Genomic DNA, 13,614 nt, shown 5'->3' with positions numbered 1-13,614 from the left:
GTGCTGGATGATTATTCGTAACTTCAATGATTCGTTTCGGATAATTTTCTGTTTATTAGTTTCTTAATCGACTCTGAAGTTTTAAGCTCTACGAGCAGGATGCGGTGCTTCCCAGTAGCGTGATTGGACGCGGTGGGGTATGTGGCGTTCCTCCGTTATTTGTAACCCAGCAACTGCCCCAGTGAATGGGCCAGTTGAACAAATCCTATTAATGACACCGCTCCAGACTCTCAGCAGCTCCGATGGAAACACTGGTTTCGCTTTGGCTCAGCCACAGGTTTGTTCCTGTCGTCTACGTATTTGACTGAAATCAACAATTAGCTTCAAAAATGTAAAAGAAGAATGCTCTTGTTTGGATAAGAGTTCTCTTTGTGTTCCAGATATGGATTCTGACCATTCTTTTTGACACGCAGAGGTCTGGTGTGCGCACGCGCACCGCTGTGCCACCGCCTTCTACCTGAGAGGAGCACACCTGGAACCAACGAGACGGAAGTTTGTTGAAGTCAGAGAGAAAACTAGTGTCTTTTTGAAAATTCTCCTTTTTCTGTGGGATTAAAGCAGCAAACAGATGACCGCCACTTAGAGCAGAATGCCATACCCGTGGATTTTTAAAACTTCGTTAATGAACTGCCAAGCGTAAGCTTCAGTTCAGCGACTTGTGGTACGTGTTGTTTTGTTTGAAGGAATGCGAAATCACTTGTCATTTTGATACACATATTTAAGACAATTTCGATTAAGAATTTACAGATACTTGTTCCATTTGAACCATGTGTGGTTAATGTTTTGGTGGTAATTAAGTTATGTTTACTGTTTTTTTTTAATATTAAAGTTCATGTTGAACTGATACTCATTTTACGCTGTTAAGAAAACCTTAGAATTAAATCAGTAAAATTGGTTTAGCAATTTGCATACATTATCTATGGATGGACGTTTCTTCTGCTATAAATTACATATAATTTTAGAGCTCAAACTAAGTTAAATTCCAACTAATATATAGTATAAGAAATTGGATAAATTCCAAACAATTGAAGGTGTCACCTTCAGGCTAAAACGACAGGGAAGAGCAAAGGGAGTGTTTTTTTTTTCTTAAAACATAAAATATAATTGAATCGTAGGCTAATATGTTTAACATTCAATCCCACCAAGGGATTTCCTGGCACAGCATGTGCCATTCATTTTGACCTTTGTATTGTCGTTAAATTATTGTGATTGGGCTATGAAGTCATCTTTAAATTATATCTTTAAAAGTAAATGGCTTGTACAGTTGAGACCAAAATTATTTATGCCTCTGGATTTGGGTTTAAAGTAATCATTTAGTATATTCAACACATTACTTATGACTAAAAATGATATTAACTTTAAAAAAAATAAATAAATCATACCCCCAAGCGTGGTGGTATGATCAATTTTGGGTTTGATTGTAAAGATGTGATGATGATGTATCTAAATCATGATGTGAGAATACAACCTCTCCTACCCAAATAGAGCTAAAATATAATGAAATGTGTGTGCTTTCTATGATGTTCTTAATCCCAAAAAGTATTAAAATAATCCCCCTTTTATTTTATGTTATGTTATTATGTATGAATAATTTTTAAAAAACACTTTGACTATAACTCTTCATTGTAGGAATGTCCAAAATGGCAAAATTCAGTACAATCTCAGAATACAAACAAACTTTGAAATAACACTGCAGTATCGCACCAACACATAGTAAATAATGTGTAATTTTCATCTAATGGTTACTGCTGCAGGATTTTTCTGTCTTATATTAAACACTGCATTTAGTTTGTTAATGTATGAGCATGTGTGTTTATTACAGCTGGATCTTCATCCACAACCAGCCACAGCCAAGAAAAAAGAATGACTGTTTTTCGAAGAGTTCTCCGAAGACCACTGCACCCACTTAAATTGGTCATAGTGACCTTAGTGTTTGTCACATTTCTGTTTTTAATACAATGGGAAGTGGGGGCACAAAGCCAACAGGAGGATCCCTGGCTGAAGGAGATGGCGGTGAAGCGTGACAGCATGCTGGGAATGGTCATGGGGGCTGTCAATAACTTCAAGCATGCAATGCCAAAGATGCAGATCAAAGCCCCCGTACGGCAGCAGGATAAACCAGGGGGAGCCTCCTGCCTGCCGGGTCACTACACTGCTGCTGAGCTCAGGCCGGCTCTAGAGAGGCCACCCCAGAACCCTCTCTCTCCTGGAGCTGCTGGGAAACCTTTCCACACGGATTCGCTCAGTCCCGAAGAACAGAAGGAGAAGGAGAGGGGTGAAGAGAAGCACTGCTTCAACGTTTATGCAAGCGATCGCGTCTCCTTGAGCCGAGACCTGGGCGCAGACACAAGACCTCCAGAGTATGTGCACATCTTTATAAACTTTTTATGTAGACACAGTAATCCAACCCTACTGTCAAATCTAAGTAAATTACTTCTATTTACTCTTAGTAGCAGAGGAAAATGTCTGGCCAAAACCGCTGAGATGATTGTATTGACTAAGATATTATTTTTGCATGCCGTCTTGATCTTTGTGGCTGAGTTCAGATGAAAGTTGAAATCTAAGTACTTGATTGTAGTCACCACATATCGCAGGCAGAAAGGTCATCCATCTGAATTGCTAAACGGGTTGCATGTATTTGAACTACTAAGCAACATCTCCCCTATTCCAGCTTAAAGGTTGACATATGCAGCTAAAGGAGACTCCCCACTGGCAACGTCCCACCGATGTAGTAACCACAGTCTCTTAAGACTTTCAGGATAGTCACATCTTTTTTTTCCCATTGTTCTCCTTCTTGCAGATGCATCGAGCAAACCTTTAAGCGCTGTCCCCCCTTGCCGACCACCAGTGTGATTATTGTGTTTCACAACGAGGCGTGGAGCACTCTGCTGAGGACGGTTTACAGTGTCCTCCACACTTCCCCTGCAATTCTCCTCAAGGAGATCATCCTGGTGGATGACGCCAGTGTGGATGGTAAAAATTTAAATGGGACCCTTGTAAAGACCACTCTGCTTAGCGTTTGGGTTCATTACAGGCAGCATGCTGGGTGGGCAGCTAATAGGGGAGAACTATACTCCTTCTGTGGCTTTTGATGTCTAATAAAGAAACTCAAGAGGCTGTTGGTGAATACTTTCTAAGGATTTAGCAGTGTCTAGCCTCAGAAGAGATAACACAACAATATTGGTCAGATGTATTAAGAAACTAGCATACTGGGAAGTCTTATCCAAGCAGGACATACATTTACCTCTGTTACGCCATTTAAAGTCAATATATGAGGTACTCTATGTTTGCATCTTTTTAGAGCGCTACTGCTTAGAAATGTATTGTTTATTTCCAATCTCAATTTTCTGTAAAGGACTGTACTGTCTATGTCAATTTTAGCCAATTTTGATTTCTCTTCAAAAACGTTCAGAGCATTTGAAATATTTTGCCTTGGCTTCTTGCGATGAGTGGTTTACATATTTGTTCCTTTCACAATTTAATTGGTAATTGGGTTGGCATTGCTAACTTTAGACAGCAGTCTCTTTGTTTTCCAGGAAATGTAAACTATTATCTTAATGGTGACATTTCCAATATGCTAATATTTACAAATCCAGCATGCTTCACAACTGACAGAGGTTGTAAGCTCAAAGTGTTTGAGCTTACAACCTCAGAGCAACCTAGCTGTGATATGTTTATCCTTCCTGGTATAAACCGTAAGTCTTGCCATCATTCTCTATCTTGTAGTCAGCTTTTTCTCAATTCAATCCTGTGCTCCTTTGACAAAATGTTCCAGTCCAGGTATAAATTGATTTAATGTAGCAGAAGTAAAAAAAATGGCTGGGATCAAAATGATGAACACCAACCACAGTCCGACTTTGAACACTAATAATGGAAAATACATAGCTATAATTGTTGTTCCTGCAGTAGCAACCATCACATTGAAGACTGCTGTAGTTACTGTGACGTGGTAGTGCTTAGATATGGTGTATTGACGGCTTGTAAAACGATCATGGAAGAAGATTTTTGAGTTTTGGTGAAGCTAAACACTCCTCTGATCCAGTCACCAGACCATTTTACAGTTCATTTCTAATTCTGGTAGTTATTTTGAACTTCACAGAAACAATTAATTTCTCATTATCCGCATCTGTTTTTTGCATCCCAGTTTTCAACAGACTCTTTTAATTACAATCTTACATTTTCAGATGTATTGAAGGATGACCTGGATGAGTATCTGAAGCAGCTGAACATTGTCCAAGTAGTCCGGCAGCGAGAAAGGAAAGGACTCATAACCGCTCGCCTGCTGGGTGCCTCTGTGGCCACCGGTGACACCCTCACCTTTCTCGACGCCCATTGTTAGTCAACACCACTCACGTCACCAAACACTTAAACTATTTTACACACGCCCTTAATTATGCACTGTATTGTACTTGAAAATGTTTGTGATTGTAGCGATGAATAGTAATAGAGCTGTGACAGGCTGTCTTCTCTATACATGTACTAACAGGTGAGTGTTTCCATGGATGGCTGGAACCTCTGCTGGCAAGGATTGCTGAGAACTACACCGCCGTTGTGAGTCCTGACATAACAACTATTGACCTCAACACATTTGAGTTCATGAAACCTTCCCCATATGGTCAGCACCACAATCGGGGGAACTTTGACTGGGGTCTCTCTTTTGGCTGGGAGACTCTACCCGATCATGAGAAGCAGAGGAGAAAGGATGAAACGTATCCCATAAAGTAAATACAGTGTCTGACTCAATAGAGAGTGTGACCATAGTGTGAAGATTTAATCTCCTGTATTAAAATCCTTGTACTTTATAGGACTCCCACGTTTGCTGGTGGACTCTTTTCAATCTCTAAAGAATATTTTTACCATATTGGAAGCTATGATGAAAAAATGGAAATCTGGGGTGCTGAAAATATTGAGATGTCATTTAGGGTAAGATGTCACTTTGGTGTCATTTTCAGCATCAGCTTTCTTATTTATAACTGCCTTTCAGCCTAGGAGTTTTTCCAGTTTCCAGAAGGTGTCACGGGTGTGTCTAACTTTGCATCTGTTTCTGCTGGCTTCCATTGACTTGCAGGTGTGGCAGTGTGGTGGACAGCTGGAGATTATCCCATGTTCCGTTGTTGGTCATGTTTTCCGGACCAAAAGTCCACATACATTCCCCAAGGGCACGCAAGTGATTGCTCGGAATCAGGTACGACTAGCTGAGGTCTGGATGGACGAATACAAGGAGATCTTTTACCGTCGTAACCAGCAAGCTGCACAAATGGCCAAGAATGTAAGTGCCAGTTTTGCTATTGATACACTTCTGAAATTATGTCAATTAAATGTACTTATCTTTAAGGAGTAGCAAATTGGTCCTGGGGCTGTCTTGTGTTTCCACCACTTATGGCTGCGTATGCATGTTTTCAAGACCACTTATTATCACCCTCTTTAGACAAGCTTGAGCAAATCCCAGCTCCTGTTCTTGAAATGCTTACAAGCCTTAGCTCTGATTATAAGTTACTTCAGATACTCTCACAGGGCAAAGCATGTTCTCTCCAGGAGAAAAGTTTAGGAGTTTAATTTTCTATACAAATGATTTTAACACACACACACACACATCCCACAGATGCTTTCTATTGCATCTAGTACTGATGCTATCAAAAGAACATCAATACTACTTCATGACATACTCGTGGTGCTGTGTAACATGCTCTTGAAGGGGTCATAAACATTTCTCTAAGGGCTTTACTTCACACACAGAGGTCAATCCAGTCCTACAGATTTCAAACAGACATGCTGTTGTCCACAACTTCCTAGGGTCCAGTGTGCTAAACTCTCTTCACTGTATTAATAAAGAGCTCTTGTCATTTTTACCCTTTCACCCCTTTTCCATTCATTTAGTTTTTAAACAGAACTACAATACAGGTAGTTGTTTTGTAATGGACCAGCACTATGTATTTAAGTTTGAATACAATTTCATGCCACATATTTTTAGATTTTATTTTTATCTGTAAGTGCTATTACCATCAAGTTTTAAAAAGATTGATGATCACTCAGAAGGCATCCAAATTGTTTTTATTACTATTGTGCCACATGTGGCTTCCATCAAGTTGAAAATCATTCCTTAAAACAAGGCAAGTTTCAGTTTCCAAATGTCCAAATGAATGTAGTGAAGTATGCCCATATGCACCCATTATAATTTTGTTTAGCATTTCTCACTCTTACAATTTTGAGAAATACATGTTTTTATATGTCTTTGAAAACAAAGCTTATAGTTTGGTACTAGGGTGTCATTGTTTACTAGGGTGCAACTAATTTATTCCTTGCCAAGAGAGTGACTCTTTTTTCTCTCCCCCTCACCACAGCACAGCTGTGCAAATGTTATTGCAAAATTAAGAGGTTGCAGATTTAAAAATCTTAAATGCCTTTTAATCACTTTAAAGTGAACATGTCACAGTTTTTAGTTGAGGTAGGTCAGATACTAATATTTTTTTCCTTGTATATGACAGGTCTAATATTAAAGTCTTTTTTGTATTTCTTCAGTGCATATGAACTTAAACCATTTTTTAATCTTAAAATGCATCAACAACAGCATGTAATCTGATGCATTTTCTTTTTTGTGAAAAGAATCTGAAAGATTAGGGACACATTCTTTGTTGCATAAAATCAGTTCCACTTTTGTTTTGAATTCTACTTTTATCAAGCTATGTTTAATACAATGTAGTTATAGTACTTTTGTAATTTTCCTAATAAATCTGGAACAGCAAGTTAGATCTCAGAGGAAACAGAAGACCAATGTCTTTCAGGAAATGGCTGATTGGTGGATTCCCAATTTTTAGTAATCTATATAAAAACATTTATTTAGTTTTCCAATTATTTTAAATCTCTGTGTGTACTGATGAGACATATGGCCAGGAGAGTGTCTTTAAATGCTGAAATCTTTAGCTACCCTCTAACTACTTTTGTATTTTATCTTTATGATAGAGAAATTTTGGAGATATTTCCAAACGTGTGGACCTCCGGGAGCGACTGCAGTGCAAAAGCTTCTCGTGGTATTTGAACAACATTTATCCAGAAGTTTTTATGCCTGATCTAAACCCAGTCTTCTTTGGCTCGGTAAGATCACACTCTCTACCACCAGTTCTCCTCATTTCAGACCCCATAGCTCTGTCTAGCCACTGTGAGTTTTCTCTTGGGATTTCTGTTGGGTACAAGTCAGTTCCAATTTAACACCACTAAAAGCACTTCAGAGGCTGAAGTTGTTTGAACAGCTTGTGTTGGATGTTAGTTTTTCATTTTGTTTCCTCTTGCTCACTTGCACTTTCCAATTTTTTCACTCCTTTTTTTTCCTTCTATAGGTAAAAAATGTGGGGAAAGACACATGTCTGGATGCTGGAGAGAACAACGAGGGTGGGAAACCGCTGATTATGTACCCATGTCATGGACTAGGTGGAAACCAGGTCAGTAAAAAAAAAAAATAAATAAATTAAAGCACTTTCTATCTGTCTTGTCAAAACCATGGTGGGATTTCACCACCTTTTTTTGATGGTGATTTAATTTTCCAACATTTCCTGCACCCCCAGTACTTTGAGTATTCCACACGTCACGAAATTAGACACAACATTCAGAAGGAGCTGTGTTTGCATGGGGCAGGGTTGGCTGTGACGCTGGAAGACTGCCAGTACAAAGGCATGAATACATTTGTAGGAACCCAACAAAAATGGGAGCTGAAGGATGTGAGTTTGCTCTTTTCCATCTGTTTCATTTCAGATTCTCTGGTTACCCTTTATGTGTATAGTCGAGTAGTAATGTTATCCCCTCTTTCTTTAGAACCAGTTACTCTACTTGCCAGGATTGAACATGTGTCTAACTGCCCATCATGAGAATCCATATTTGGCTCCATGCAACCCCTCAGACAAATATCAACACTGGTCCTTCGTCTGAGTCTGCAAACCACTACTTTGCAAATGTCGGCTTTGTATGCATGAAGCATACAAGGACACAAGTATCTCATAATGTATGCAACTTTTTTTTAGATTACAAACTACATTGAATTTTAATTTATTTTTTATACATAAAAGGACTAAACTTTGCTGTTGCTGCTGTTGAAAATTCTGGACTTTGGAAGAATACATCATGTGCCTCTGCTACAAGAATTCATTCAGTTGCACATTAGACAAGTGCCTTTTATGTTTTAGATCACTTTACAACCAAAGCATACACCTAATAATCAGTTAAAGCTGCCATGTACTGCAACAAGATACACTAAGGATGTGCATTTCAGTCTAAACAGTAAAAGTGGTGATAAAAAAAAGTCCTAATAAAGTGATGGACAGTACAAATAGGAAATTTCCCTTTAAAACTATGAAGTGCCCCAGATCGCACTTTTTTTTTATTAGTCTTTATATGAAATTGGTAGTGGTTGGGTAATTTTTTTTCTGAAAACCATCTGGGGTTCAAGTAGTTAAATCAAGTTATACAAACTTTCCTTTTTTAAGAGCTATTTTTATAATGCAAGAGATTGTAAAAGGACCACTTGATTTGTTAACAGAGTGTGTGTGAAGATGTTTAAATATCAAAAGACAAAATTTACAGTAACTGCAAACTGCAATGTAAACATGAGTAGTAAAGCATCATGAGTGATAAATATGTAAATTATTTGAGGGTTTATGCTTTGGTGTTTATGAAGGGGAACTCTCAGTTTAGCATAAGAAACTCCACTTAATAATTAAATGCTTCTGCAGGAGTGAATCTATGAATTTCTGGTGCAGGCACTAGTGTTTTGAGGGCTGTGAATGTTGCGTTGGGGCTTCAGATTGAATGTGGTGACTTGTCTGACTTTACTGACAAATGGCAAATGTTTTGTGTTCAGTGTACTAAAGTCTGAAGATGTGATTATGAGATAAATAAATTGTTTGGGGTAAAGCCAGCTTCACTCACGATTCCCTTCTGTGGTCAGCAGAGGGCACTTTTGCACCTACAAATGGCAAGCTTCTACGGTACAGACAATGTGCATTGAAAATGTTTCATAACATCATGTTTTATAAAATGAAATTGAAAACATGTCAAAATACAAGAACTGAAAGTTATGTAGGCTTTATGTACAGTTAAAAACATAACTCGGAAAAACAAAATGAACCATTTTGTGCAAATCCTATGCATTTCACCAAATATGAAACAGAATTAAAGAGACCAGGCACACGAAGCGTTACAATTCATGTAAACTTGCATGAAAGAAAAGACTATTTTAACATATCAAGTTACTTAATACGGACTTTTAGTAAACCACAATAAATACACATTTCATTTAACCATTCATAATAAATACTGAAAATTAAAACAGTAATCCTAAGTGGGTGCAATGCTTTTAAGTACCTTCCCACACTGTACACTTTGGCACAATTTCTATGTATTATAGGCTTGTGTTGATGAAACTGATAACTTCAAAGTTATTCGGGTACTTTCTGGGAGATCCCATCTAATGAACAAATGGTGAAGATTGAATGCTAAACTCAGTAAATTTGAATGTATATTTATAAAATGGAGCACATTCTTGTATTTATGCATGAGCAAGGACTTAATGGGCTTCATTTGAGCTTTGAATGTCTTTGAATTCTACTGAATGTTGAGCACTTCAGTTTCATTCTGTCAATGTTTAGAAATGTCACTATTTATACATTTTAAATGAATAGGCTTTATGACTAAAATGATTCAATAGTTCAACTTATTATGCACAAAAGATCAATCCTATTTAAAATTAGACTTTGATTGTCAACTCTGTGTCATTATTTACCTGAAGAACAAATCTGAGTTCTGCAAAGCAACTGTAAATGAAAACGTTATTCTATGCTGTTTTAAGAACTTATCTTAAAAAGAAAAGCCCAATCATGCCTATTGAACCTCCTTTAGTTATTGTTATTGCAGCAACATAAAAAACAACTTCCTCTTTAGACTGTAAGGTGTAATTTAATCATTTTAAATCAGCCTTTCCTTTGGTATTTAAAGCAGATAAACACTGAAACAGGAAGACTTTCACTAATGACTGTAGCATTTGTAGACAGAAAAGGAATTGTTTCTCAACTAAAAAAAATCTTTTGAATGTACTAAATGGATGTATGGACACTCGATTGAGGCAGAGGGAAAAGGATAGAATGTACACTTTTTTATTTTATTTTGAAAGATCATTGATGTAGAAAATGTGGGTGAGCTCCATGGAACAGAATAGTCTACACCTGCCAAAAAGTCTCTCTTCTGGAAATGGGATCCCCCAGACCTTGAAACAGGAATATTTTTTTTAAGGAAAGGAACAACCATAAAAATATTTTGCCATGATAATGACCTCTAGCTCAAGAAATGAATCAACAGCCAGACTAAGGTGACTCAGTTGTTGAGCACCTTAGTCAATAAGGTGCTTCTCAGAGGAGAGGATGTGTTTTCTGCATTCCATACGTAATATTGTTGCTCTTCTGCACCTTTTGGCGGCATTTTTGCCTGCTTGTGCTCCCTTGATTTTTTCACATGAACAATGTTTACTATTGTAATCTACAAGCTAGAACCAAAGGTACAAAATGGTATATGCCATTTAAAAAACTTTATCTTCAAGGAATCAAAAGTTTTCTGGATTATTTAAAAATAAACCAAAAATATACCTGCTGCAGCTGCTATTTGTGTATGCAATTTTAGTATAGAATTGTTTTAAACATAAGATTTGGTCATTAATAACCAAAGACGTGCCACTGGACCCCAAATAGACTAAGTGCAAAAATCATCAAAATGAAATCACTGGTCACTTGGATTTAAATGAATTCTGAAATCTTATGATTTTGAAGACATAAAAGAAGATAACTGTACATCATTAATACAACTTGTTTTGTAAATGGAGGCAATTTTTCAATGAGTTCCAAATGGCATGCATATTTTTATGAAAACATTTACAATATATATATAAGGACACACTTATAATTCAGTCACAATAAATAAAACTGACAATTTTTTGCACATACAGCAGACAGAAGTTCAATCTACAGTACAATATTTGTTTGAAACTAGTACTTGAGTTCTGCAAATACAAGCTACATTGCACAGTATGACATTAGTTGTATTTGTATGTTTTATATTGTCTCTTGTGTTTTGGAGTTGAGCATGAACACTGTCATGGAGAAACCTGCATTTGTCAACAGTACCACAAAAGTGTTTCCATCACAAACCTATGGCTTAAGAGTTATAGATGAAAAGTGTGGTATTATTTTGTAAATTGCTCTGAAAGTAGTTTTCAAAAAAGGTAATGAAGATGTTCCATAAAAGTATACCATAGTCGAGTTCAAGCGAGGATGTAATAATTACAAGCTTGAGGGCTTTTAATTGGCTGTGACCTCAGGGCAATGGTCTGGTAAAGGGAGTTTCTTAGGATTGTTTGATAGTAAGGTTACATCAGGATGTTCATTAGCACTTGATTCTTGGGGTGGCTGCTCTGCTGCCATACTGATGATGCTGTTACTGCTGTAGGACTCCTGGCTGTTGTTGTTAAGGTAGTTTTGAAACTCTGTCTGGTTCTGGTTCTCACGCTGCTCCACCAACATGGCCTTGGACAGTACCTTGGTGTTTTGGTCAGGTGGGTAGCAGCACAAAGTGGCAGCTGGACCGCCTCCATTCAGATTACGGTGGTGACTGGTTGTGTACTCCTCCTCCGTATGATTAGAGTAGCCCGTGAATTCCCCAGACGTCATGCTGAACGGTCCTTGGGCCAAATTGCCATTGGTTGCGCTGACTGGTTCTGGGAATGCTAACGCCTCCCTGTAGGACTCACTGGGCTGACTGGCATGGACATTCGAGTCGGCACTGGTGCTCCCCAGCTGATAGTAGTCAGCAGAGGAAGAGTTCATTATGTAAGGGTTTCCATTTATATGGTTATCATGACCCACGGAGCTATCAGTGTAGCACATCACCGAGGACATTGGCACCACCTCAGTGTGAGAAACTGCTAGAGGCGTCATGTCAGCCTCATAATTCTCAGACTTCCCTGCAGGTTCCTCCTCGTCCTCTGAGTCGCTATTTGCAAAGCTTTGTGTGCTGGAATCAGACAACCCACTACATACGCTGCTGCTGTCCTCCTCGTCTTCCTCATCATCTTCGTTCTCCTCCTCGTCCTCCTCCTCCTCTTCTTCTTCCTCTTCTTCCTCATCCTCCTCATCTTCATCATCCAGAGGCTCCTCCATCTCATCTGCAGAGTGCAGGTGCATTGCAGCCGTCTGTGGGACAGCATCAGACAGAGAGTACTCCAACCTGTGCTGCGACTGCGTGAACAGGTTCCCGTTCCCCATGTCGTTGGTTTCCCCGCAGTAACCGTTGGTCTGGGAGGTTTGCTGCTGTTCGCGGCTCTTCTCCAGCTCCAGCTTCATGATGGTGTGCAGGAAATGGGTTCGAACACGGATAGGATTAAACTCTACTCTTCCAGTTGAATTGCTGCAACCTTCTTTTGTGCAGCCGCATGGAAATGACATCCGATCCACCTGGGAAAAATACAACACTCTGTGATGCATGCTTTCTCTTAAATGATTTTTCTGTCCTCTATTGTTTTGTCATCAGTCAATGCATTTTTCTCTAAATAGACAGCACAATTCACAAATATGGGCAAGAAAGTGTATATTATATTGTCTTTTAGTGCACTAACATAATTTCTCACTGAAAGATTTGGAAAAACTCGACCTTAAATTTAAAGTAATTCAGTGGAAAGGTTGACATTTATTATGTAGCACCTGTTTTCAAAACCACAGTTGCCTTTATCCCTCTTTTTTAACTGGACAGGACCAAATCTACACTTTGGTCAATCTTTTGCATTATCTCTCATTTGTCCAGAATCCTGGGTTTTGACTCTTCTCTTAAGCCTTTCCCAAAGGGAGGTTTTGGGCAGATAATTGATTTTGTACCTGGTAAACAATCTTTCCGTTTGTTTGGTCATATACTTAGAATCATTATCCAGTTGAAAGATCAATAAAGTAAAATAAAGTAATGAATAACTAGTGAAAGTTTTTTAACCCTCATATCAGCTTTAAAATAACTGAATTTCATCTTAACTGTGACATGGGAGAGTTTGGTAAACGCTACCTTAAATGTCTTAAGGTTTATTTTTCACCCTACTAAATGCATTTTATCAAATTAAAAAGTTAAACTTTTATAAATCTTTCACTGTGAGAGTATGCTACTGCAATAAAAGACTCAATAATTTTAAGATTTTTTACATGCTTACAGGTTCTGTCAAGAAATGTGCAAAGATTCTGTATAAAATATGTATTTTGTGGAATTTACCTGACACTTGATCCCTGCAATGCTGCAAGCACACGTCTCAGGGTCACAGAAAAGCCTGCAGTCGCAGCCACAGTCTTCTCTGGACATGCGAATGGCTCTAAGTTCATGCTTCTCCTCCACATCAATCTTCTTCACGCCTGACGAGCGTAGCAGTCCCCGCCGCTTTTTAGTAGTAAGAGGCTGCAGAAAGAAGTACTCATCTACCTCTGTGTTGTCAAGATCAATGTCGTCATCTGAGATGTCTTCTGCTGTGAGTGTGTTGGCCTCTTCTGACTCCATTGTGCCATTCTTAGTCAGCTGAAAAACAAGATTGGAACACGTCCAGGCACTTAA

At 38.4% G+C, this 13,614-nt stretch overlaps 2 protein-coding genes across 6 annotated transcripts in view; one reads left to right on the top strand and one right to left on the bottom strand.

The window, feature by feature from the left end:
- Window positions 1-100: 100 nt before the first annotated feature.
- On the top strand, window positions 101-8,951 carry galnt3 (polypeptide N-acetylgalactosaminyltransferase 3). Its single transcript, XM_005805348.2, has 12 exons — window positions 101-277; window positions 381-661; window positions 1,823-2,360; window positions 2,801-2,973; window positions 4,185-4,334; window positions 4,487-4,721; window positions 4,806-4,923; window positions 5,069-5,269; window positions 6,961-7,092; window positions 7,335-7,436; window positions 7,560-7,712; window positions 7,807-8,951. Exons 3-12 carry the CDS (start codon window positions 1,864-1,866, stop codon window positions 7,918-7,920), a joined length of 1,875 nt encoding a protein of 624 aa, XP_005805405.1. The 5' UTR covers window positions 101-277; window positions 381-661; window positions 1,823-1,863; the 3' UTR covers window positions 7,921-8,951.
- Window positions 8,952-9,056: 105 nt separating this feature from the next.
- Window positions 9,057-13,614, bottom strand: part of csrnp3 (cysteine and serine rich nuclear protein 3) — a 28,185-nt gene continuing 23,627 nt past the window's right edge. For all 5 annotated transcript variants that reach the window (XM_023336467.1, XM_023336470.1, XM_023336468.1 and 2 more), the window contains 2 exons: window positions 13,282-13,578; window positions 9,057-12,485 (listed from right to left, as the gene is read on the bottom strand). In XM_023336467.1, coding sequence (XP_023192235.1) covers window positions 11,334-12,485; window positions 13,282-13,578 — 1,449 coding nt within the window. In that variant the 3' untranslated portion in view covers window positions 9,057-11,333. The remainder of the gene's footprint in view (window positions 12,486-13,281; window positions 13,579-13,614) is intronic.

The sequence above is a fragment of the Xiphophorus maculatus genome, chromosome 7 (assembly GCF_002775205.1).
Source record: "Xiphophorus maculatus strain JP 163 A chromosome 7, X_maculatus-5.0-male, whole genome shotgun sequence".
Classification (NCBI taxonomy): domain Eukaryota; kingdom Metazoa; phylum Chordata; class Actinopteri; order Cyprinodontiformes; family Poeciliidae; genus Xiphophorus; species Xiphophorus maculatus.
The sequence above is the reverse complement of the archived record's forward strand: the minus strand, read 5'-3'. Positions and strand labels throughout refer to the sequence as shown.